The sequence below is a fragment of the Chlorocebus sabaeus genome, chromosome 9 (assembly GCF_047675955.1).
Source record: "Chlorocebus sabaeus isolate Y175 chromosome 9, mChlSab1.0.hap1, whole genome shotgun sequence".
NCBI lineage: Eukaryota > Metazoa > Chordata > Mammalia > Primates > Cercopithecidae > Chlorocebus > Chlorocebus sabaeus.
The window spans coordinates 65,362,537-65,387,540 of record NC_132912.1 but is presented as its reverse complement, the minus strand read 5'-3'; the positions used below and the strand labels follow the sequence as shown (position 1 = coordinate 65,387,540).

Sequence of the window (25,004 nt, the reverse complement as noted above, 5' to 3'; positions counted from 1 at the left end):
TGGAAGTTGACAACCATAGTTAGGAAATCTATAATAGAATGCAGAGCCTGTTATCTCTGTGAAACTGCTTGGCAAAAGTTTGTAAATCATATACATATATTTAAAAGAATGTGAAGTAAAGCCAGATGAGGGTCTTTTAGAAACTGGCTGACTGTAACGGCCCTGTTATGTCCTCCTGCCTCACCCACGCACCTCCCCACTACTGCTGTTCTGAGAAGCTGCAGGCAAAGACAACCTCTCTTGTGGTCTGTGTGACGAGCCCTCCCACCGCCCACTCAGGAATTGGAGATACAGGTCTTCCTTCTGTGCCCTTGGTTGTCTCTGCAGAAGGAGGGATGCTCAAGCTTGTACTGAGCGCCTACTGTGTGCCAGGCACTGAGCTGCTTCATTATTTCCACCCTCCCAGCAGGGCTGCGCAAGGCTGTTAATCCTGCTCACTTTGACACTTGAGGAACCTGAAGCTCAGAGGAGTTCAATATCTCCTCAGGCTCACACAGCTGGTCACAGGATGGTCGCAGTTCCTGGTCGCAGCTCCTAGTCTCAGGAGGAGTCGCAGTGAAAACCCAAGTCCACTCGCGTCCAAGGCCTGGTTCTTCCTACCTTTCAGTTCCTGCCCCAGGCAGTGGTGCAGCTTGGTGGTGGCGGTGTGCAGGTGGCGGGGTGTATTACGATCTCCTTGCTGAAGACATGTCTCCGCTTTTCAAGAGGGACAACGCTGGATGGAGAGTGAGTGAGATTGGGCCACATACCTCTGTGTGGTGCCCATTTCTGGGACAGACTTGGATCCATTGACCTGCCATCCTCCCAAAGGTGCTCCCTCTCTTCAGGTGGTGCCCGTGGTCTGATCAAGTTTCAATAAGTGAATGATGAAGTTCTTTCAGATGCCACAAGGTGGACCCCCACTCAGGTGACCTCAAAGATTCATGAGTAACACACTTAAGAGCAAGGACTCTGCTGGGCAATGGGAGTGCCTCCCGGCATGGCCCGTGGCTCCCTGGCCGGCTCTGCATGAGTTCTCAAGTGCAGACTGCTCTGCCTCCCAGCACTCTAGTTACAGGGACTCGGCTCTCCTTTGCTTTGGCTCTGAGGTTCCTGTGGCTGCAGCTGCCTGCCTCTGATTCTTGGTGACTTCTTTCTGCTGCCTTCCTGGCTCCTGCTTCCTGATCTCTCTCTGCAGGCCCCTCCCCACCCAACCTGCCATCTCTGACTCCATCTCCCATTCAAACTCTCCCAGAGAGTGCCTCATTGGGTGGGCAATCCTCCATCCTGTCAATGGCAGCTCTTACATGAAAGGGCTTCACAGGTCTCTGGCTACCTGTGGGTCAGGAGACAGAATGGTTAAGAATAGGTTTGGGGTAAGTAACGGAGACTTGAAAAATGGTGGCTTAAACCAGATAATCATTTCTCTCTCATTTGGAGGGCAGAGGCGGTCCAGGATGAGCAGGGAGCCCTGCACTCACATTCATACTCCAGACAGCACCATGGAGGGTTTTTTTGTTTGTTTTTGTTTTTTGAGATGGATTCTCCCTCTGTCGCCCAGGCTGGAGTACAGTGGCACCATCTCAGTTTACTGCAACCTCCCCCTCCAGGGTTCAAACAATTCTTCTGCCTCAGACTCCCTAGTAGCTGGGACTACAGGCACCCACTACCATGGCCGGCTAATTTTCGTGCTTTTAGTGAAGACAGGGTTTCATCATGTTGGCCAGGCTGGTCTTGAACTCCTGACCTCAGGTGATCTACCCGCCTCGGCCTAGACTTTCCCTTTTAAAGAGACTTTTCAGAAGTTCCACACAAGAATTCCACTTACATCTCATCGGCCAGAATGTAGTCACTTGGTCACACCTGCAAGGAGACTGGGAGATGTTCTACTTTAGCTGGGTTCACGGCCACCCAGCTAACACTCAAGGCTCTTTGCCAAAGTAAAGGGGAAAATGAATATTGGGAGGCAAGTAGAAGTCGTTACCCAGCTCCAGACAAAGATTCTTGGCTTGACCAACTTCAGTCAGGCTCCCTAACCTTCTCCTAGACCCATCTGTGCACTTCCTGGTAAAATCAAGTTTTAGCAACAACCCTGCTAAGTCCGTTTATCAGGAACTCCTCCCTGCCCCTGCTCCCCTGCATATCTGATCATATCTCCTCATCCACCCTTCTTCAGGTGATATCCAGCCATCCTGGCCTGTTTTCAGCAAAAATCCTGTTAGGCTGGTTTAGCCAATAGCCTCTTAGTCCTGATATTTCCTCTTGGTAATTTTCCTTCCACTAATTCTACCCCTCTCATTGTCTATAAATTCCCGCTTTCCCATGCTGTATTCAGAGTTGAGTCCAATCTCTTCTTCCTGCTGCAAAACCCCACTGCCGTGGTCCCCACACCCATCTCGCTGGTCCTGAAGTCTTCCTTTCTGTGCTTTAAAAAGCATCACTAATTTTTTTTTTTTTTTTTAACAGGGCCCATCCTGATGCAGCCATCTCTGGCTAGGACAACAGGTCCACCCTGTAAAGAGTTTGTGAGGCCAGGAATCCCTCAGAAAGGGGTGCTGGCACGGTGGGTGCCTTGCACAGGCTGGACAGAGTGCTCATTCATATTCATGTGGCATGGCTGAGAAGGAACCCGAAAAGCCCCTTCATCCCACTCCCAAGCTTCCCCCTTAGCACTGCTGCCTGCAAGTTCATCACTCAAGTGAAGTGATGCCTTCTTCAGCACTCCTTTTAGAGTATGCCCCTGATCCTGGGCCCTCCCTCATAATCACTATCGAAGTCAGGATGGTCCTAGCAATCACTGTCACTAAGCTGCAGCCCACAAGCCTAGTCTGATGGGGTCCTAATCATGGGTCCCAGGAGCCTCTTCACAGGCTCAGAGAGTCCAGGAGGCAAAGCCCGAACACCTGCACAGGTGTGAAAGGGGAAGGGTTCTGAGGAGGGAGCAGGAGGGTGAGGGTGGGGGTGGGGTAAGAATGGGCTGATGGAAGGCTCTGAAGTAGCAGCCAGAGTGCAGAAAATCTCAGAGGAGGGGAAATGCTAGCAGCTCCCAAGGAGAGAGACCAGGCTGACCTGACATCATAGGCTCAGGAAGCACAGATGAGGAGATGAATGCAGACACCTGGGGGAATGAGCTGAGAAAAGCAGAGTGATCTGAGGCAAAGGAGAACAATGGTGGCGGTTCCTCCTGCTTGGTAGGGAGGGCAGTACCTGGGGAGGACATCATGGGGTGGGACAGTTCCCCTTGAGTTTTCCGCAACCAGGTTTCCCCCAAGGCCTCCCTGGCTACAGAGTCCACACTGCAGCTGGCCTCCCCACCCCAGGGCAGAAAGCAGAGGAGTCAGCCATCAAGGCCTGGCTCTGAGCTAGAGGCCAGCAGAACCCCCAGAAGGCCTTGCCGAGGGCAGGAAGGAGGTCTCGGGACTCTCAGCAGAAGTTTATTGCCCTGGGAGGAAGGTAGGGTAGCTGGAGCTTAGGAAAGAGCTGGGGGTATGGATGAGGAGCAAGGAAAGTTTTTATTTCTGGTAGCCTCTCCACCCTCCCCATCTCAAGGCCTTTCCCACCAATATCCCCCTTGGGCCCCTAACATCTTTCCTGATCTCCAGTGGGGCTCTATTGCCATCTTCATTCCTCTGGAGACACACAGCCTCTCATCTCCATGCACTCAGCACGGGAAGATGCATGTGGCCACCCTGTCCCTTCATCACACACACACACACTCCTCTGGAGGCTAATGAAGTGGCTACAAGCCAGGGCTGCTGGTCAGACCTGGCTCTGCCCCTGTGCTGGTTACCCACTGATGTGTAACAAACTACTCCCAAAACTTAGTGACTCCAAACAAGAGCATTTTCTGATATCTCATTTTCGGTCAGTAATTCAGGAGGGTTCAGTAAACAATTTTGCTGTTCCGTGTGGCATTGACAGAGGTCACTCTGTGGTATTTCACTGGCAGACGTGCTGGTCTGGAGTGACCAAGAAAGGGTCACTCAAATGTCTAATGTCTGGGCTCAGTGAGGCTGTCAACCAGTTGGCCTACCCATGACCACTCCAGCATGGCAGAGTGGGGCACAGGCCAGCTTCTCACAGGGTGGCTCAGGATTCCCAGAGAGCATATTCCAAGTGACCCAGGCAGAAGATGCAAAGTGTCTTATGACAGCCTCAGAAGCCCCAGAATGCCGCTTCTGCTGAATTCACCCAGCCAGCAAGTCACTAAGGCCGATCCAGAATGGAGGCTCAGGAAGTGTTTAAGAACACAGGTTCACTGACCGAGTTGGTCGCATGATTCTACCCTGCTAGCTAAGTGACCCGAGAAGTTTACTTAAGCTCTTTAAGCCTCAGTTTTCTTATCTGTAGAAAGGGAATAACAACAATAGCTACCTCTTAGGGTTTATGAGAGTTTAATTATATATACATATATATAATTTCTAAATTAATACAAATGTAAAAATTATAAATACATATACATTACACGTGTGTATGTGTATGTATATATTTTGTTTTTTTTGGTATTTAGTTTTTATTTCATAATCATAAACTTAACTCAACTCTGCAATCCAGCTAGGCATGGAAGGGAAAAAGGAAAACATGTAACCCAAAGGGAACTGCAGCAAGAGCACAAAGATAATAGGATACTGTGAGCAAATGGGGTGGCGAGTGCTCTCCTGAGTTACAGAAGGAATGGTCCGGTGGTGAAGATAAAGCACAAGTCAAACTTACTAGAGCTGTCTACAGTCAGCACTGCTGATCCTCTTGCTGGTCCTGCCATTCCTGGACCCTCCATGGCCTCCACAATATTCATGCCTTCTTTCACCTTGCCAAGGGCCACACTCTCGCCATCCAACCACTCAGTCTTGGCAGTGCAGATGAAAAACTGGGAACTCTTTATGTTGGGTCCAGCATTTGCCATGGACAAGATGCCAGGACCTGTCTGCTTTAGGATGAAGTTCTCGTCATCAAATTTCTCCCCGTAGATGGACTCGCCACCAGTGCCATTATGGTGTATGAAGTCACCACTCTGACACATAAACCCTGGAATAATTCTGTGAAAGCAGGAACCCTTGCAACCAAATCCTTTCTCTCCAGTGCTCAGAGCACAAAAGTTTTCTGCTGTCTTTGGAAATTTGTCTGCAAACAACTCGAAGGAGACACAGCCTAAGGGCTCGCGGCGATGTCGAAGAACACGGTGGGGTTGACCGTGGCTGATGGTACAGGGCTCCCGGCAGTGGCGGTGGCATCTGCAAAGCCTGTTTTTGTGTTTTTTAATGCCTGCTGTAGAAAGCTCATGATCACCAATATCTGCAGTTTCCTCTTCTTTTTAGGCACCACCCTAGACTATTTCCCGACTTCCCCTGCATTTAGGTGTGGCCACGTGACTGGTTCTGACCCATGGAACTTGAGCAGGAGTGGTAGACCTGGCCTCCATTCCTCCATGCTCACTCTCCTAGCCCTCCATCAACCTGTGTTGTGAATAAAAAATAAAGCATGGCCTGGCCAGGCGCAGTGGCTCATGCCTGTCATCCCAGCACTTTGGGAGGCCAAGGCGGGAGGATCGCTTGAGCCCAGGAGTTTGGCACAAGTGTGGTAACATAGGGAGACCCTGTCTCTACAAAAAATCAGCCGCTCATGGTGGCATGTGCCTGTGGTCCCAACTACTTAGGAGGCTGAGGTGGGAGGACCCCTTGAGCCCAGAAAGTCGAGGTTGCAGTGAGCTGTGATCGTACCACTACACCCCAGTCTGGGCAACAGAGTGATACGCTATCTCAAAAATAAAAATATTAATCAATAAATAAAACTATTGTTGAATTTAAGTCAATGAGGTTTTGGGGCTGTCTGAGCCATTGGCCTACCCTGACTGACTAAGGCACGGGTAGATAATAAAGTTCTCAATCACTACTAGCTGCTGTTCAGGCCTAATCTCCCTGTGCCTGTGTTCTCACCCATAAAATGGTATTCACACGACCCACCCTACAGGATTGTGAAGAGTGAAAGAAATGATGGCGAGTATGACTCACTAGCTTAGCTTCTCTTCAACACGGTCATTTGATCTAAATACTACCAACTGAGTCATCATTACCTTTTTTCTTAAGCAAGATTATTTGTAATATAGCCTCTTTAAAGTTTTACTTTTATTTATTTATTTTTTGGAGACCAAGTCTCGCTCTGTCACCCAGGCTGAAATACAGTGGTGCAATCTTGGCTCACTGCAGCCTCTGCCTCCCAGGTTCAAGCGATTCTTGTGTCTCAGCCTCCCAAGTAGCTGGAACTACAGATATGCGCCACCACGCCCCGCTAATTTTTGTATTTTTAGTAGAGAGAGGGTTTCACCATGTTGGCCAGGCTGGTCTCCAGCTCTTGACCTCAAGTGATCCATCTGCCTCGGCCTCCCAAAGTGCTGGGATTACAGGCGTGAGCCACTGCGCCCAGCCCAGAATACTTCCTAAACTTCATTTGACTTGATGGTTTCCAAACCTAAATACAGAGTAGGATGTTTCTAATTTAGAAGTTAGTAGATTTATTTATTTTTAATTTTTAAAGTAATGAAGTATTTTTTAAAATAAAAAAAACATGTAATAAACACCTATATTCCCATAACTCCATAAATATGGTCAAATCTTAACATTTTGCTGTATTTGATATGTGATTTTTTTTTTCCTTTCTTTTATAGAGACAGAGTCCCACTGTGTCACCCAGGCTGGATGCAGTGGTGCAATCACAGCTTGGCTCACTGTAGCCTATACCTCCTGGGCTCTGATTCGTGTGTTTTCAAAAGACAAAACATTATGGATGAAATTTGAAAAAAAAAATTATGTTTCTAAAGAACTTGGCACAGTGCTGGTATATGCAAAACAGTTGGTAATTGTCAGCTAATTTTTTTATTTTTGAAATAATTTTAGATTTACAGCAGACTTACAAAGATGGCAGAGACATTTCTTGTATGTCCACTCAGCTTTCTCTGATGTTAGCTTCTTACATAACCTTGCTACATTTATCAAAGAAATTAACATTCCTATAACACTATTAACTAAACCACAAACTTTATTCAGATTTCACCAGTTTTTCCACTTACGTCCTTTTTCTGTTTCAGGATCCAATCCAAGGCCAGGTGCGGTGGCTCACTCCTGTAATCTCAGCACTTTGGGAGGCTGAGGCAGGCAGTTCATTTGAAGTCAGGAGTTAGAGACCAGCCTGGCCAACATGGTGAAACCCTGTCTCTACTAAATAATAATAATAAATAAATAAATAAATAAAAAATATGCCGGGCACAGTGGCTCACACCTGTAATTCCAGCACTTTGGGAGGCCAAGGTGGGCGGATCACCTGAGGTCAGGAGTTCAAGACCAGCCTGGCCAACATGGTGAAACCCTGTTCCTATTAAAAATACAAAAAATAGCTGGGCGCGGTGGCTCAAGCCTGTAATCCCAGCACTTTGGGAGGCCGAGATGGGCGGATCACGAGGTCAGGAGATCGAGACCATCCTGGCTAACACAGTGAAACCCCGTCTCTACTAAAAAATATAAAAAACTAGCCGGACGAGGTGGCGGGCACCTGTAGTCCCAGCTACTCGGGAGGCTGAGGCAGAAGAATGGCGTAAACCCGGGAGGCAGAGCTTGCAGTGAGCTGAGATCCGGCCACTGCACTCCAGCCTGGGTGACAGAGCGAGACTCCGTCTCAAAAAAAAAAAAAAAAAAAAAATAGCCAGGCGTGATGGCAGGCGTCTGTAATCCCAGATACTCAGTGGGCTGAGGCAGGAGAATCACTTGAACCTGGGAGGTGGAAGTTGCAGTGAGCTGAGATTATGCCACTGCACTCCAGTCTGGGTGACAGAGCGAGACTCTGTCTCAAAACAAAAAGCAAACAAACAAGAAAAAACCCCAGGATCCAATCCAGAACACCATCTTGCCTTTAAGTCAGCTAATTTTTACTCATTCATCAATTCATTCAATGCACTGAGAATGCTGCCAGCTTTCAGTCCAAGACTGGAGCGCCAGTACTATGTGCTGTGATGATGATTGATCACAGCTATCACTTATTTACGTATTTTATTATTTTTATAAATGAGATGAGGTCTTGCCATGTTGCCCAAGCTGGTCTCGAACTCTTGGGCTCAGGCGATCCTCCTGCCTTGGCCTCCCAAAGTGCTGGGATTACAGGCGTGAAGCACTGTACCCGGCCACAGCTACCATTTCTGGGAACTCACCACATATTGTGCAAAGCACTTTCTATATGCCCCACTTAATCCTTACAGCAATCCTATGTGGTGGCTGTCATTAATCCCGTGTTATGGATAGGGAAACTGAGGTATGGAGAGATTAACTGAGATGACACATCTGACAAAGGGCAGAAGTAGGATTTGAACCCAAAGAGTCTGGCTCCAAAGTCATGCTCCTCACAATACACCACTTCTTTCATAAGGCTGCTCTATACAAGAGGGAGATATTACAGCCTTCCCTGGGTGAGAGTGGCAGGCAGGAAGTCATCCCAGAGGAGGTGCCAGCCTAGAGCTCAGCCTCGATTCCCTCAGTACTTGGGGAATATTTGGCTTTCCCTCCACCTGCCTCCTCATGGCTTCTTTCAATCTCCCCCTGCAGCCCCAGATTCTGCACCCAATCCACAGAGCCCCAAGAAGGTGACTTGCTGGAACCCAAGCCCCAGGCCCAGAGTCTGGCTCTGTCGCAGCCGCAGTGCATCCACCCCAGCCAGCAGGGGCAGGCTGCCCGTACTCAGATGAGGATGACTGGCTTCTGGAGCCACTATCTTGGGTCCCACTGATGGTGCATGAGTAAGAAACAGCAACAAGCACTGAGTTGTCAGGTGGAGGAGGGACCCAAGGGAGTTGGGAGTGGGGAGGTGGGGCTACTGAACTGGGACGGGCTGTGTCTGCCCTAGAGAATCATAGACTCCATCAACCCCAGGATGAATTGAGAACAGTCTTCCATTCCTAGGGTGGGGAGCCCAGGAGTGTTTGCACCTGCCTGGTGGGGGCTGGGCCCTGTGACTAAGCTGGACACAGCGGCACCAGTCCTCCCGACATCCTCCACCTAAGACATATGTCTGCCCTCTGGAAAAGACCTAGAGAGCACCTGAGGCAGCCAACAGCAACGTGGGATTGGCACCAAGTGTTGCAGAGAACTGGGAGAGCAGAAACACTGCAGGAGAGAGGAGGCAGAGGATAGAACCCTGAGAAAACTTGATATTGAAGGGCCAGCCAAAGAAGGCAAGGGGCCAGGTGCAGTGGCTCACACCTGTAATCCCAGCACTTTGGAAGACTGAGGCAGGAAAATCACTTGAGTCCAGGAGTTCAAGAGCAGCCTGCACAACATAGTGAGACCTCATCTCTACAAAAAAATTTAAAAATTAACTGGGTGTGGTGGCTCACGCCTGTGGTCCCAGCTACTTGGGAGGCTGAGATGAAAGGATTGCTTGAGCTGGGGGGCAGGATTCAAGACCGTAGTGAGCTGACTGTGCCACTGCACTCCAGCTTGGGCCACAGAGTGAGATCCTGTCTCAAAACAACCAGAAACCCCAAATACACACACACAAAAACAGAGGAGACAACACCTCACTAAGAGCAGCCAGAGAGGTAGAGGAAAGCTGACTATTTAATCCTTATAAATACCTTGGGTTTTTATGATGTATTTACATGTGAGGAAGCTGGGAGGGGGCCTTTCTTTATTGTTTTATTTTATGTTGTGCTAAGATAAGAACTAAGAAACGCAGAGCTGTTTTGTTCCATCATATAACTGTCCTTTGCCTAGTAGTTCTGGTATGTCTCCTTCCCAATCCCATCATCCTCTTGTTTAATGCTTTAATTTGTTAGGTGTCTAATTTTAAGCAGTCCATTTTTGAAAGCAGAGTGTCAGTGAAAAGACTGGTTTCAAGAGATGCTACTTGTGCACAGTGAATTTTGATATTCAGCCTTGGGTAGGATGGGCATGGAGAGAATGGTGATGCATTGAACTTGGGTCTTTATCAGACAACCTAACTCCTGGGTGAGGGTATGAGGAGGACAAGATGAGGACGAGGTCATCTAATCCTCACACTTGTACCCCCACTCCTTCCTCCTGCACCCAAGGCAGATATCACAAATTATTCCCACCTGTCCTCCTCCCCAAGGCTGCCATCCCACTGAATCAGAGTTGGCGAGCCATCTGGAACCTTGTGACCATCCCGAGAGTAAGCCATGGCCCCACAGACTACCAAAAGATCGCCTGTCTTTATGATGATGAATATTTTATTATAGAGATGGACTGAACTCACTTTTGCATAAAGAATCTCTGGATTGGGTCAGGGAAATTCACCTGCTAAGAGGTCACCACCCAGCTATCCCTGCCTCTGCCTCAGCCCCCACTCGCTGTTTACATCTCAGGGTCACTAGGAACAGCAGAGCCTGCTGTCCCCAGGGCCAGGCTGGTGGCGTCAGGCCAAGGGTCAGGGATCCTGACCGCCTGCCAGATCAGAGCCGCCCCGTCTCCCGCCCCAGTCGGTTGTCCAGAACCTGGAGCTGCTGGAGGAAGCCTGAGTTAGGGCAGATATTGCGGTGGGCCTGCACCGTCTGGATGGCTTCTACCAGTGTCATGTTCTCGTAGATCATGAGGAAGGCCAGGACAAGTGTGGCAGAGCGGCTTATCCCCATGGCACAGTGTACCAGCACGCGGCCTGTGGGGAGAACCAAGCTAACATCAGCTACCTGCCCTTGAACCACCCACCCCTTTGGGAAGAAGAGACACCCATGGCCATCCTCTACGGCATCCTGCAATACTGACACTGTCTACTCTGTCTAATGGGGCAACTGAAGCCCAGAGAGAGGAGGCTGGCTCAAAGTCACATAGCAAGTTAGAGGCAGGGTTTAGGTTAGCAGCTGGGATTTCCTTCTTCAGGTCCAGGTGCTTCCTCAGGCATTCTTTGCAACTCTGGACCAGGGGAAGGGGGTTTATTGAATTCCTCGGGTCCCTGGGTTTCCATCAGATTATAGGGGGTGTCCACCTACCTCCCCTGAGTTCTGCCATCTAGCCTGCCCCTGCAGCTCTATGCCAAGGACTCATCTTAGAGTAGCCCGCTCAAGAGTTTCGCTGGATCCTATACCTTCTGTCCAGTGCCTGGCCTCTTATGGAGGGATGTGGTGATGCTGATGACTACACTGGATCTTAGTTATGTCCGTGACTGCTAGCCTCGAGGGTGTCCCTGAAGGGGACACTCACTGAATGGTAGTAGCTATTTGCCCCATGGAGTGGGAGGGTTGCTGAAAGGGGTTGTCTCTCTGGACTCCCACCCACCAGGGCTACTGGAAAAATGGAGAGTCCTAAAGCGCACCCTCCACCCTCCACCATGCCAGACCCAGAAGTGCACCTTGGGGAATACTGAGGGCAGCTCGGATGTATCGAGCAACTGGCAGAAAGTAGACACTGAGGTCAAAGAAGGGGTTGTCATCTGCCTCGATGCCATAGTACTCCAGGGACATTCCACGGTAGAACTTGGCACCTGTGTCCACCTGGAACTTGCCCGCAGCGGCATTCACAACGTGGGTGATTCCCAGCTGGGTCAGCTTGCTCTTGTCCCGGGCTGCGTACCTGGAGGGGAGGGCACAAGGGGTTAGGAGGGTAGAGGTAGATCTCACTGCGGCAGCTCTGGCTGGGTTGAAGTCTGCAAACACCCCCGCCCACCACCCACCAAGGAAAGAGACAAGAGCCTGCAAATCGGCCCAGGGTGAAGGGGCTCCTCCAGTTGGAGTTTAAGACTCCTTTTCGGGCTGGGTGCGGTGGCTCATGCCTATAAATCCAGCACTTTGGGAGACTGAGGTGGGCGGATCACTTGAGGTCAGGAGTTTGAGACCAGCCTGGCCAACATGGTGACACCCCAACTCTACTAAAAACACAAAAATTAGCCAGGCATGGTGGTGGGCGCCTGTAGTCCCAGCTGCTCAGAAGGCTGAGTCAGGAGAATCGCTTAAACCCAGGAGGCAGATATTGCAGTGAGCCAAGATTGCGCCACTGCACTCCAGCCTGAGCAACAGAGCTAGACTCCATCTCAAAAAAAAAAAAAAGACTCCTTTTCAGGCAGGCACTGTGGCTCATGCCTATAATCCCAACACTTTGGGAGACCAAGGCAGGAGGATTCATCGAGTTCAGGAGTTCGAGACCAGCCTGGGCAACATGGTAAAACCTTATCTCTACAAACAATACAAAAATATAGCCAGGCATGGTGGCATATGCCAGTAGTGCCAGCTACTTGGGAGGCTGAGGTGGGAGAATCACCTGAGCTTGGGAGGTTGAGGCTGCAGTGAGTGGAGATTGCACTACTATACTCCAGCCTGGGTGGCAGAGTGAGACTCCGCCTCAAAAAAAAGAAAAATTCGCTAGGTGTGGTGGGGCACACCTGTATTCCCAGCTACTTGAGAGGCTGAGGCAGGAGAACTGCTGAGCCTAGGAATTTGAGGTTGCAGTGAATGATGATAATCCCTGCACTCCAGCCTAGGCAACAGAGAGAGACCTTGTCTCTAAATAAATAAATAAAAATTTTAAGATGAAATATTACTAGGATCATTGTTTGTAATCGTCAAAAAGTGGAAACAATCCAAATGTCCATATTCAGTAAAATGGATAAACTGTGGCATAATCATATAATGAAATCTCCAGCAGTGAAAATATGAATGAACTGCAGATACACATAACAACGTGGGTGACTCACAAATTTGAGCAAAAGATGCCAGGCACAAAACACACACAATATGATTCCACTCATATAATTTTAAACAGTAGGTGAAACTGACTACACTGTTTAGGTATATAGGTGGTAAAACTTTAAAGAAAAACAGGGAAATAATTAATTCAACAGACAGTGATTAACCACAGAGAATAGAAAAGTTATAATGAGAAAGATTCAGTAGGGGCTTCTGGGAGACAAGTAATATCCTTTTTCTTCACTGGGTGATGAAGCTGTTCATACACGCTCTGTGCACATTTCTTTTTTCCTTTTTTTTTTCTTTTTTGACACAGAGTCTCGCTCTTATTGCCCAGGCTGGAATGCAATGGTGCGATCTCAGCTCACTGCAACCTCCGCCTCTCCGATTCAAGTGATTCTCCTGCCTCATCCTCCTGAGTAGCTGCGATTACAGGTCTCCACCACCATGCCTGGCTAATTTTTTGTATTTTTAGTAGAGATGAGGTTTCACAATGTTGGCCAGGCTGGTCTCGAACTCCTGACCTCAAGTGATCCACCTGTCTCGGCCTCCCAAAGTGCTGGGATTACAGGCATGAGCCACCGCACCCGGCCCTGTGCCCTTTTCTTATGTGCATTCTAGTTCCACAGTTAAAAGCAGTAATAATATAAAAGGAAAGAAAAATAGGGAAAGAGACGGTGAGAGGCAAGGGTGCCACCTGTGCCCTGGAGGGCTCTGGGAGAGGCTCATGCCCTCATTCCCGTGTGAACCTCACACCCTTCTGCCACCCCCACTCCTAATGTGGGTCTTACTCACGCATCTCCCAGGAAGAGGCTGGGCCACACCTCGTCGATGTGGTTCAGCATGGCAGCCTGACGGACCCACAGCAAACGCTGTAGCGAAGCCAACGTGGGCGGCTGGTAGGGGGATGCCCGGACTGCCCCATGGATCTTGGGCCTCCGGAGGTCCTGCTTCTGCAGGGAGTCCATCCTGGAACAGAGTGGACACTGCAATGGCTGGAGGCAGGCTCCTGGAGGGTGGATCCAGCTGATGGGGAAGCCCATGGTGCAGTACCCAGGTGCCACGGGGATGCTGCGGGAAGGGCCTCAGCTATTTCACATGAGGTATTAACAAGCTCAGCTGGGGCTGGGGCCTAGAACCCTTCCCTAGGGAACAAGGGAATCAATCTTTTGTCACTGCTGTGGAGCTGGGCAGACCTCTCTCCTGCCCTCTGCTGAGCTGCAGCTGTATGAAGCTTTGGCCAAGGGGCCCTTGGAGTTCCCTATTTGTGGCACTAGTCAGTGCAGATCTCACCCCTAAGTCAGCTTGGACTTTGTAGGAATGAAAGCTGTGGCTTTCAGGGCACAGATGGCTGTGGCTCTCAGGGCACCCCCCGCCCCACCAACCTAGGCAGCTGTCGGGCAAGGCGGAAGTGAAGACCCAGGTGTCCTCCTCATCCCCCACTGTGGCCTCTCAAGCCCCCTCACCTGCTGCTTCCAGTACTCACCCTCAGACCCCTGTCCCCTCCCACTTTCAGGGACTCGGAGATCAGAGCCCATCTCCAGGTAAGAGGCCAGGGCTGTGAACTGGTATTTGTTAGCATCTCCACATGGAATGAGCTAATGCCTCTTATAAGCCTGATGCCTCTGGCTGGGCACGGTGGCTCATGCCTGTAATCCCTGCACTTTGGGAAGCCGAGGCAGGCAGAACCCCTGAGGTCAGGAGTTCAAGACCAGCCTGGCCAATGTGGCAAAACCCTGTCTCTACCACAAATACAAAAATTAGCCAGGTGTGGTGGTCCACTCCTGTAGTCCCAGCTACTCGGGAGGCTAAGGCAGGAGAACCTCTTGAACCTGTGAGGCAGAGGTTGCAGTGAGCCGAGATCACACCACTGCACTCCAGCCTGGGCGACAGAGCGAGACTCCGTCACAACAACAAAAAGCCTGATGTCTCACTCGTGGGATGTCTGTTCCTATTTTACCCAAGAGGAAGCTAAAGCTCAGAATGTTTTAAAAGTGACGCCCAAAGCCATACGGCTCATAAGTAGCAAGGCTGGGGTTTTAGTCCATCCCCAAGTCTTTCAGTTACCATCTTTGGGGCCTCCAGAGAGTGGTCACTAACCCCCCTTTTTTCTCAAGGGGGCCTGGTGCTGCTGAACCACACACCTGCTATAGGCCCCGGGTTTTCCTCCTTACCCCCACAACTCAGGCCAGCGCTGGATGTCAGGCCCCACCCGGGTCAGGTGGCTTGTTTCAGGCATCTGCTGGCTGAAGGAGTCAGGGACTCTGCGGAGCTGGATTTTCAGCGGCACCAGAATATGGGCCTGGTGCCGTGTTGGAGAGGGGGACCTGTCTTTGCTAACTGCCCCTGATCCCCTGGACCAGTGACTAGGGAAGGTGCATACTGGGAAGAACATCTTTTCCCTTTGGTAGGCAGTGCCAGGACCAGAAAGAGAAACGGGCACCCAGGAGGCTGCCGGCTTGGCCAGGCTCACCCAGTGGGAGGCTGTCGGGCAAGGTGGAAGTGAAGACCCAGGTGTCCTCCTCATCCCCCACTGTGACCTCTCCAGGCGGCTGAGTGGCCTGCCACCTACCTGGGGCATGTTCTGGGGCCAGGAATGGGGGAGTGGGTGCAGGGGCAGGACTCTGCCTGAGTGGAACAAGGCTGGGCAGGTTCCGCCCAGAACACAAACACTGTGAAGCGGCTAGAATTCCAGGTGCTGGCTGGGGCGCTCATGGGGGTGGGGTCTGAGAGCTGACTGAGGCCTTGTGGACTGCGGTGGGCTCTCCAGTCCCTCTAAACGCCAAGGTCTCCTCTCTGCTTGGTATCTCTTTGGGATTGAAGACCCTTGGTTCCATAACTCCCCATGAAGATGGGAGGCTACCTGAAGAGGTGGGAAGAGAACTTCTGAGGCAGGGAGGAGAGCCTGGCTTCCCCGGGACTCTGCCATGACTTTCTGTGGTCATGAGCAAGTCTTTGCCCTGATCTGGACCACAGTTTATCTTCCCCTGCTAGGGATCCTGAACTTAACTTTCAGGATGCTCTGGGCATCTGACCCGAGAATGACAGAGGAGGGTCTGGATGTGCGGTCACTGCAGGGCAGAGGGCAGTGTAGTGTGGTGGAGTGGGGGAAGCCCTCAGGCCCCAGGGGAGTCCAACAGCCACACTGGTCTGGAGCCGTCAGGTAGGGAGATGGGGCTTTGGGAAGTGGGACGGGCACCAGACTCAGGCCTGCGGAGCTTGGCATGGGGTGAGGCTGCCCCCCTGTGGCCAATGGGTGTCTCGCAGCCCAGCCGTGCCAGGGAGCAGGCAGCCAGGCCCCACCCCCAGGAGGCTCCAGAGGGGTGAAGGATTTGGGGGCTCGTAGGCCACAGTGCGTGCCTCTGCCTCCGAGGGGACCTAGGCCCAGGTCTGAAGAACGGGGCTCTCCCCTGGACTTAGCGCTACTCCTGGTCAGGCTCCACCTAATGCCTCGCTCCCGATGCTCAGGGTGTTGCCCCGCCTGGCCACTCTAACCCAGCCCCTCAGTCAGAGTCAGGCCCAGCCACCCGCCCAGGGACTTGTCCTTTAAGCCCCAGGCCCTCCCAGGGAGGGGAAGTCGGTGGTTGTGGCAGCTCCGCCGGTTTCTGAGACCCCAGACGGTCTTCGGAGGGCCCCGCCTGACATTACCTTCCATGTCTCCTCGGCCCCAGCCAGGTGAGGCACAGGCCCAATGTCCAGCAGGGCCAGGGCCTGGCCGGGCTCCCCTCCCACTCCCTGCAGCCCTCCTTCTCTCCCTGGTCTCATGCTCCTCTTCTCCCCCTTCCTGCCTCCCCCGCTCAGCAGAGCAGCTGCCTCTGTAGGCAGGGCTTTTCCTGGCCTGCTCCTGTGCTGCTGCTGGTTGCAAGTCCATGCACTTGTTTTCTGTCTTTGCATCTCTCCTCCCTAGGTAGCTCCCCCATTTGCCTCTGTCTCCCATCCTCCCCCAGGAAGCTCATGTGCCTTTGCAGCCTCCCATGACACTGCTCTGCGTGCCCACGACATCAGGCAGAGGCACAGGCTTCCTTGGGGCAGGGGGCAGCTCTTTGCCATCCACCTCTCAGCGGCAGCTTCAGATGGTTCCCTGGACTTTCTTCCTACCCATCCTTTCTGACTCCACTCCAGGGAGGCCAGACAGGAGTGTGGCCACAGGCCACGTGGGGCTGGAGATCTCAGGGCAGGACCAGTGAGGAGTGTGGGGAAGAAGGCCTGCAGAAGGGTGGTGTGTGGTGCCAGTGGGGAAGAGCTGTGGGTCTCTGCGCTCAGCCTGCGGACCTTGGGGAGGGCAGACCTGGGCAGAATTCTCAGGTCTGGTAGTTGCATCTATGTGGTCTTTACTGAGCCAGTTTCTTCAGTGAGGATGCTGTGAGAATTCCATGTAATAATTAATGTAAAGCACCTCCCACAGGGTCTGTCTCATGGTAGATGCCCAATAAATGGTGCATCTTACTATTATTATCACTACTATAATTACTCTTACCCTTTCTAGTCCCAGCCATATCCTGGGTGGAGGGTAACTTCCCTACGGGACAGTGAGGTTTCTTCTCTGTCTCTGTATTTCTTAATGTTTCTTTCTCTGTCCAGCAATAATTGTTCTATTTAGCACTCATCAAGGATGTGTCAGACAGAGCTAGGCGCTTACATTTTCTCACTGAATCCTCACAGTGCCTTTATGGAACAGACAATATTATCATCCCCATTTTACAGATGAAGAAACCGAGACTCAGAGAGGTTAAGCAACACACCCAGAGTCACACAGCCAATTGATGTGGGAGTCAGGATTCAAGCCCAGGTCTTTCTCACTTTACTATACTTTGTCTGCACCTTCATCTCTGACCCAGTCGGTTCTCTACCCAACCCAACCCCCACCCTTCCCCACACAGGCACAAGTGTCCTGGCCCTCATTACCCAGCATGCTCAGAGACCACACCCTACCCCCCCAAATTAGGGGCACTCACCCACCTGTGGGAGTATCTGGCCCGGGCTGTGCACTTCTCTGACGGGCAGTTTGTGCTGCCGGCTTTCAGCCGCCTGTCTCCGCACACTTGATGCTGTTTCTATTTTTTGATTTGAGTTTAATTATAAAGCATGCTGTCTACTCCCCTCTTCCAGCCTCCCCTGCCACTCCCAACTTGTCCACTGGTTCCATGGCATGACCAGTGCCAAGCCTAGCCAGGCACCTTTCCCTCCAGGCCCAGGCCTCTGTCCCAGCACTGCTAAGAATCAAGGCAGCTCAGCCCAGGTCTGACTGTGGCATATTGTGTACATGTATGTTGACAGTAGGAGAAGGAAGATCAAATAAAGCATTTTAAAAGGTCTCTTGGCCGGCGAAAGTGGCTAACGTCTATAATCCCGACACTTTGGGAGGCTGAGGTGGGAGGATTGCTTGAGTCCAGGAGTTCGAGACCAGTCTAGGCAATATGGCCAGACCCTCTCTCTACTAAAAATACAAAAAATTAGCCAGTTGGGCCAGTCGCGGTGGCTCATGCCTGTAATCCCAGCACTTTGGGAGGCCAAGGTGGGCGGATCACCTGAGGTTGGGAGTTCGAGAACAGTCTGACCAACATGGAGAAAACCTGTCTCTACTAAAAACAAAATTAGCTGGCATGGTGGCGCATGCCTGTAATCCCAGCTACTCAGGAGCCTGAGGCAGGAGAATCACTTGAACCCAGGAGGCGGGGGTTGCGGTGAGGTGAGATCACGCCATTGCACTTTAGCCTGGGCAACAAGAGCGAGACTCCGTCTCAAAAAAAAAAAAATTAGCTGCTTGTGGTGGCACATGCTTGTAGTCCCATCTATTCGGGAAACTCAGGTGAGAGAATCACCTGAGCCCAGGAAGTCAAGGCTGCAGTGAGCCCTAATCCCTGACCATGCCACTGCACTCCAGGCTACGCAACTGAAGTGAGACCCTCTCCCTTGGCCTTCAAGGGTATTATGGAAGAAGGGTAGAAAGTTCAAGCTGGAAAGATGTTCTGTGGAGGAGGACAGTGAAGAGACTAGCCAAAAATCACATGTAAACTGGTGGCATTGCCAACAGCAGAACCGAGGTCCAGGGGCCCTCGGTTAGGGGCCAAGGCTGATGGGACGGGTCCAGGATAAAGACCTAGAAGACTCAGGCTGAGGGAAGTGGCACAGGCCCACACACAGACACAGGTGTAGAGCAGGTCTTCAGACAGCCCTGGGCTGCAGGCAGAAGCAGTGTGTCCAGGGCCACTCCCACCCTCTGCCAAGCTCCTCCCCCAACCCAAAAGGCAGGGATACCCAGGCCCCGCTGTCCCCTGAGACCAGAGAGATGGTCTTTAAGGTCTCTCCTCTGCTAACTGTGGTCAGCTAGGACCTTCAATTGGGCCCATTAGGAACCTTCTCTGTCATCCACAGACCTTTGTCATACACCCATACCTTGATACTACTCTCCCACTTGCACTCCCAGATGATGGGGACAGGGCACACCCATGCCTGCAGCCACACCTGCGCTGGGGCTCTGAGATCTGAGCTCCGGGAAGTAAGGCTCAGCCCCTCCTGGGGCTCCCTGAACCCTGAGGCGAGCTGCTGGAGGCAGCTGTGGCCAACAGCTATCACAAATACCTGAAACCCCCTTCCTCTCTCCTGCCCTCCCCACTTTCCCAGGGAACCTGGGATCCCTGGCCAAGACGCCTGAGGGCTTGGCTGAGAGGGGAGCCCACTCCCACCTGTGGAGGCCAAAGACAGTGGCGGAGAGGGGGTGCAGGCGCCAGGAGGAGCCGGATGGAGTAGCAGGCTCTAGGGCGGACTCCACGCTGGGCTCCCACCATCTTCTGTGTGTCCGCCTGGGCCAGAGTCTCCAGCAGCACCAGAAGGACCAGTGCCAGGGTGGCAAATTGGCCAAGCCCCATGGCAGGGAGTAAGGACCAGCTCTGGAAGAGAGATGAGCTCTGTGTTACAGGCAGGTGAACCAAGGCCCAGGCTGGCTGGGACTTGTTGAGGCAGGAGTAAGAGCTGTCACCTAAACCTGCTTCTGCCTTAAGCCCTGTGCATAAGGTCAATGAGTGCAGCTGCTGGGAGAGATGAGGAGGTAGATTTGATATCCATGGCTTAGGGACAGAGATGACCTCTCCCCATCGGCCCCTTATCTTTCAGAGTCCCCAGACCCAGAGCTGCTGTGTACGGCTGCACAGGCTGCACACTGCATAACTCCTGGGGCCTCCAGTTGCACAGTTTGGTGGATGACACCTCCATGAATTGTGCAATGCTATACCCCTACCTATCCAACTCCCCCAAAGTCAGTTGCCTGATGGGAAAGATGCTGAGGTCAGAGGTCAGGGAGCCTAAGTCCCCAGGCTGAGGGAGAGGGGTGACTGGGCATGGTCTGAGATCTGCTGCTCTGCCAGGTTCCTGGGTCCTGTCTAGAGGAGAGAGAGCAAGCTGGGAATTTGCCATTCCACGGGAAACACGCCCCCTTCAGACCTTCTACCCATAGAGCTCCATGCCACAGCTTGGCAGCAGGCCAATCTCAAGCCCAGCTATAACCCAAAGTTTCTTATCACGCTCACCCCCAAACTCTAAACTTAGCCCTTGATCCTTCCCTAATTCTCCTCCCCAGGATGCTCATCCTCCAGCCAGCCCGTGGGAAGGGGTCAATGCTGCTGAAGGGCCTCCCTTCTTGTTGGGCTGGCTATGCCTGCAGAGATAGGAACCACTTTTAGGGGTGGGAGACAGGGAGAGAGTCAGGCCCTGCCCTGGGAGGCTTCTGGGAGGAAAAAACTGCTGCTGTTCCAGCTCTCAAGCATGCCCAGGCCAGTCACCCACCCCCAAATGGCAGCCTGTCTGTGGCGTGGGGTGGTGGGGACAGCCAAAGACAGGGTTGAGGCGAGACAGGGAAGGAGTTGTAGGGGAAGCAGAGGTGGAGGCAGGCCCTGCTGGGTGGGGAGCCGCCGTGGAGGCCTGGCCTTAGCTCACGGATAAGAATTAGCTAAGTCTGGAAGGTTTTCTCTGCGGCATTGTACCTGGGGTCCAGACCTAGGGGGAAGGGGACGTGGAGGTTCAGGAGGGTCCAGGCTGGCTGTGCAGATACCTCGGTGAGATTTAGGGGAGCCCCCACAGGATTTCAGCTGAGGCAGGGCAGGTTGGCCTCAAGACCAGGTAGGAAAGTCTCCCCTCTTCCATTTTACGCTTTCCACGCCCTCACATCCTAGTCCTCCTCTTCTCTTTGGGGTCTGAAGGATCCAGGTAGGGTGGGGGAGATGGGTTGGGGGTCCTACAGGAGAACTGCCTAGGCCGGGCCCTTGGGTGAGACCTTGGGTAGGTGAAGGGAACCCAGCAGTTTGGGGAGAGGGCCAGGCCCCGTTTAATCCTCACTTCCAGCCACATGCAGCCCTGCCAACCAATCCTGCAAGAACCCAATCCTATGTCCGCAGGCCAGGCCCTCACCTGGCCTCTTCCTGCCAAGCACATCCAGCTTCGCCCCACGAGGCCTCACCTGGCCCCTCAGCTCTGGCCGGCACCCCGCAGTTGCTGGTCCAGCCTGCAGAGCTGGTGCAGGAAGCCTCGGTTGGGGAAGACCCATCGGTGCTGCCTCACAGTGATCACCGCCTGGCGCAGGGACAGCCGCTGGTGCAGCATGAGGTAGGCCAGGACTAGCGTGGCGGAGCGGCTCACGCCCACCACACAGTGCACCAGGACCTTGGCTGAGGAAGACATCCTGGTGAAAAACCCTTTCCCACCAGCCGGCCCACCCACGGGCTGGGATGGGAACCCAAGTTCCTTTCCTGACCCTGCCTTGGGTGTACTTTGTGATCCTGAGCAAGTCACTCAACCTTTATGAACCTCAGTTTCCTGATTGGTAAAATGGGTAGATCGATACCTGTTCTGCCTGCCTTTGGGATAGGGTCCGAATTTCTTTTTTCTTTTCTTTCTTTCCTTTTTTTAAAATTTATTTATTATTTATTATTTATTATTTATTTTTTATTTTTTTGAGACAGAGTCTCACTCTGTCGCCCAGGCTGGAGTGCAGTGGCATGATCTCGACTCACTGCAAGCTCTGCCTCCTGGGTTTATGCCATTCTCTTGCCTCAGCCTCCCGAGTAGCTGGGACTACAGGCACCCGCCACCAGGCCTGGCTAATTTTTTGTATGTTTTAGTAGACACAGGGTTTCACCGTGTTAGCCAGGATGGTCTCGATCTCCTGATCTCGTGATCCGCCCGTCTTGGCCTCCCAAAGTGCTGAGATTACAGGCTTGAGCCAGCGCGCCTGGCCTTTTTTTTTTTTTTGTAGAGACAAGGTCTCACTATGTTGCCCAGGCTGGTCTTGAACACCTGAACTTAAGTGATTCTCCCACCTTGGCCTCCCAAAATGCTGGGATTACAGGCGTGAGCCACCTCTCCTGGCCTCCTAACCTTTTTAACATAGCTTGTAAGACCCTTCAAGAGCTGGCCCCTGTCGCCTCATCTTAGACTGTCCCTCCCCCACCTTCAGCTCGAGGAAAAATGGAGGAACTTGTAGTTCCTTGAGGCTGCCATGTTTTCTGACCTCCAGCCTTACCACATGCTATTCCAAATACCTGCAAATTGTTTCCCCTGGTCTCGGTCTGACTAACTTCTACTACTCATCCACCAGGTTTCAGCTGAGACATGGCTTCCTCCACAGGCTTTCTTGACCGCTCAAAGTATTGCTTGAATCACAGAGCAGCTCATCTTTTTTGCATATGACCCATGAATACTTTTGTAGAGGGAAGTCCCCCCATCTTACTGATCCTCTAGGCTCAGCACCCCCGCCGTGTGCTCCCAGAGCCCTCCACACTGGCCCACTCTTATGCGTAGCTTTCACTATACTATTCACAATTTGGCTGTCTTTCCACCAGTTCCAAGAGGGCAAGGACCCTGCTTCTTAAAGTCTGGATTCCCAGTATTTATTTAGCTCAGTGCCAGGCACATAGTGGATACTCAGTAAATAGCTGATGAATGAATGGACAAAGAACAAAAGAATGACAAAGTGCTTTGGATACTAAAAAGTCATGTGAGCTGTAATCTTGTCATTCTTGTCACATAGATGAGGAAACTGAAGTCCAGAGAGGGACACTGGCTTGCCCAGGGTCACATAGTGAGGGACACAGCTGTCTTCTAGGATGAACACAAAGCCAGGACACCAGCCTCCCTGGACTCCTATGCTGTATCCTGACTATTTGAAGATACATTTCTTTTCTAGTTAAAAGTACTTTGAGGGGTGGGTGCAGTTGCTCATGCCTGTAATCCCAGCACTTTGGGAGGCCGAGGCAGACAGATCACTTGAGGTCAGGAGTTCGAGACCAGCCTCGCTAACATGGTGAAACCCTGTCTCTGCTAAAATACAAAAATTAGCTGGGTGTGATGGCAGATGCCTGTAGTCCCAGCTACTTGGGAGGCTGAGGCACGAGAATTGCTTGAAGCCGGGAGGCAGACGTTGAACCCAGGAGATGGAGGGGCCAAGATCGTGCCACTGCACTCCAGCCTGGGTAGCACTGAGACTCTGTCTCAGAAAAAAAAGGAATAAAAGAAGTACTTTGGGGCAGACATCTAGGTACCAAATGGTGCTTTCCCAAAGCTGAGTGCTGCAGAGAAAGAGCTATTCTGCTGTTTGGGAGAAATGGCTTTCAGCCTTAGGGTTGTTCCTAACTCATGGCATGACCTTGTATTCCAGGCCTCAGTTTCCCCATCTGGGAAGGAATAGGGTTTGATAAAATGCTGGAGCACTAAGCAGAGAACTTTTTTTCGGGGGGTGGGGGGCAGATGGATTTTACCCTTTTGCCCAGGCTAGAGTGAAGTGGCATGATATCGGCTCACTGCAACCTCCCCCTGCCCCGTGTTCAAGCAATTCTCCTGCCTCAGCCTCCCGAGTAGCTGAGATTATAGGTGTGTGCCACCATGCCCGGCTAATATTTGTATTTTTAGTAGAGATGAGGTTTCACCGTGTTGGCCAGGCTGGTCTTGAACTCCTGACCTCAGATGATCCACCCACCTTGGCCTCCCAAAGTGCTAGGATTACAAGCATGAGCCACTGTGCCTGGCCTAAGCAGAGGATTTTTAAAAACCAGGGATGGGAGGGCACTGATGACTGAGAAGAAATGAGGCATCCTCCCCAGGAATGAGCAAGATGGGATACGGGCTTGGACCCCAAGTCCTACCCCCAGGCGTGTTGAGGGCACGGTGGATGAAGTCAGCCGCGGAGGAGAAGTAGGCACTGATGTCAAAATCAGGGAGGTCGTGGGCTGGCACCCCCAGGTAGCTCACACTGCTGCCGTAGAAGTCAGGGCCGCCCTGACAGTAGAGGCCCCCGTGGGCGGCGTTCAGCACGTGGGTGATGCCCAGCTTCCACAGCTCAAATCGGTTGTTTGCTGTGGCCCTGGAGAGGGCAGGAAGGGCACTGGATGACAGCCAAGCCATGGGACCAGGAGGAAGGCTTTGCCTGGCCCCCTGCTGCAGAGGGACCGAGCCATCAGGGTCCAAAGAGAATCCAACCCCAGCAAGCTCCAAGTGGGGTCTGACTCCACAGCCCCATACCCAGAGCCCCACACTTTATGGTGGCAGAACTGGTGGTATGCGTGCATTGGGGGATCTTTAGACCCTCTCTGCTTCCTCAAGGCCTCTGCTCCTGCCTTGGCCAGGACAGGAAGGAAGGGATTGCTTCAGCCCTGGAACCTGGCTGCCCCTCCCTTCTTGCCTCATGTCCTCCCACACACATCCGTCCTCTACCGGCTACCACCTAATACCTGCTTCTAGCCTACAAATGTTGAGAGGCAACACCTTTTCTGATTCACCTTCAGTCAGGCTTCTCCACCATCTGTATCCAGAGGAGGGAGGCTGGGTCCAGAAATAGGGGGCTCTCTGTCTACGTCATCTCATGCTGCAAATACTATTTCTCAGGCCTATACCTCTACACTTGCCAGTTGTCATGGAAGTGTTTCCCAGGACTCCTGGGAGACTCCCTGCTTTCAGTCAGGCGAAGTCCCTGCTCCCCCTCGTGGCCATACCTGGTCACTGCACTGTCCTTGGCACCCTGGGGTCCTGGAGAAGGTCCCTGGCCTGGGATGGTCGGAGCAGAGCTATTTCTCCTTGTTTCTACCCTCCTGTGTCTGGTAAAGCCACCAAGAACTGCCTCTCCTTGTCCCCACCCCCATGACCCTTGGCCAGCTATCACTCACGCATCTCCTATGAAAAGGTTGGGCCAAACTTCATCCACGCGGCTGCAAGAAGACTTCCCCGCCCTCAGGAGCTCCTCCAGCTCCAGGATGCTGGGGCAAGGCGTGGCTTTGTCCTCTCCCACCAGCTCTGGGAGCGAGGTCTCAGCCATGGGCCAGCCCGCCCACCCCTCTGCCTCTGCGGTCACTCCTCTCTGCCTCTCCAG

General features: G+C 52.2%; 2 protein-coding genes and 1 pseudogene across 2 annotated transcripts; all 3 read right to left on the bottom strand.

Annotated features, from left to right (window-relative positions):
* Nucleotides 1–4,691: 4,691 nt before the first annotated feature.
* On the bottom strand, nt 4,692–5,259 carry LOC103215968 (peptidyl-prolyl cis-trans isomerase A pseudogene; annotated as a pseudogene).
* A 4,928-nt stretch (nt 5,260–10,187) lies between these two features.
* On the bottom strand, nt 10,188–15,307 carry DUSP13B (dual specificity phosphatase 13B). Its single transcript, XM_007962931.3, has 4 exons — nt 14,827–15,307; nt 13,448–13,621; nt 11,323–11,543; nt 10,188–10,632 (listed from the first exon to the last, which is right to left on the bottom strand). Exons 1-4 carry the CDS (start codon nt 15,231–15,233, stop codon nt 10,430–10,432), a joined length of 1,005 nt encoding a protein of 334 aa, XP_007961122.3. The 5' UTR covers nt 15,234–15,307; the 3' UTR covers nt 10,188–10,429.
* A 5,805-nt stretch (nt 15,308–21,112) lies between these two features.
* On the bottom strand, nt 21,113–25,004 carry DUSP13A (dual specificity phosphatase 13A). The gene is made up of 3 exons (XM_038009005.2): nt 24,802–25,004; nt 23,785–24,002; nt 21,113–21,312 (listed from the first exon to the last, which is right to left on the bottom strand). The coding sequence occupies exons 1-3, from the start codon at nt 24,948–24,950 to the stop codon at nt 21,113–21,115; spliced, it is 567 nt and encodes a 188-aa protein (XP_037864933.2). The 5' UTR covers nt 24,951–25,004.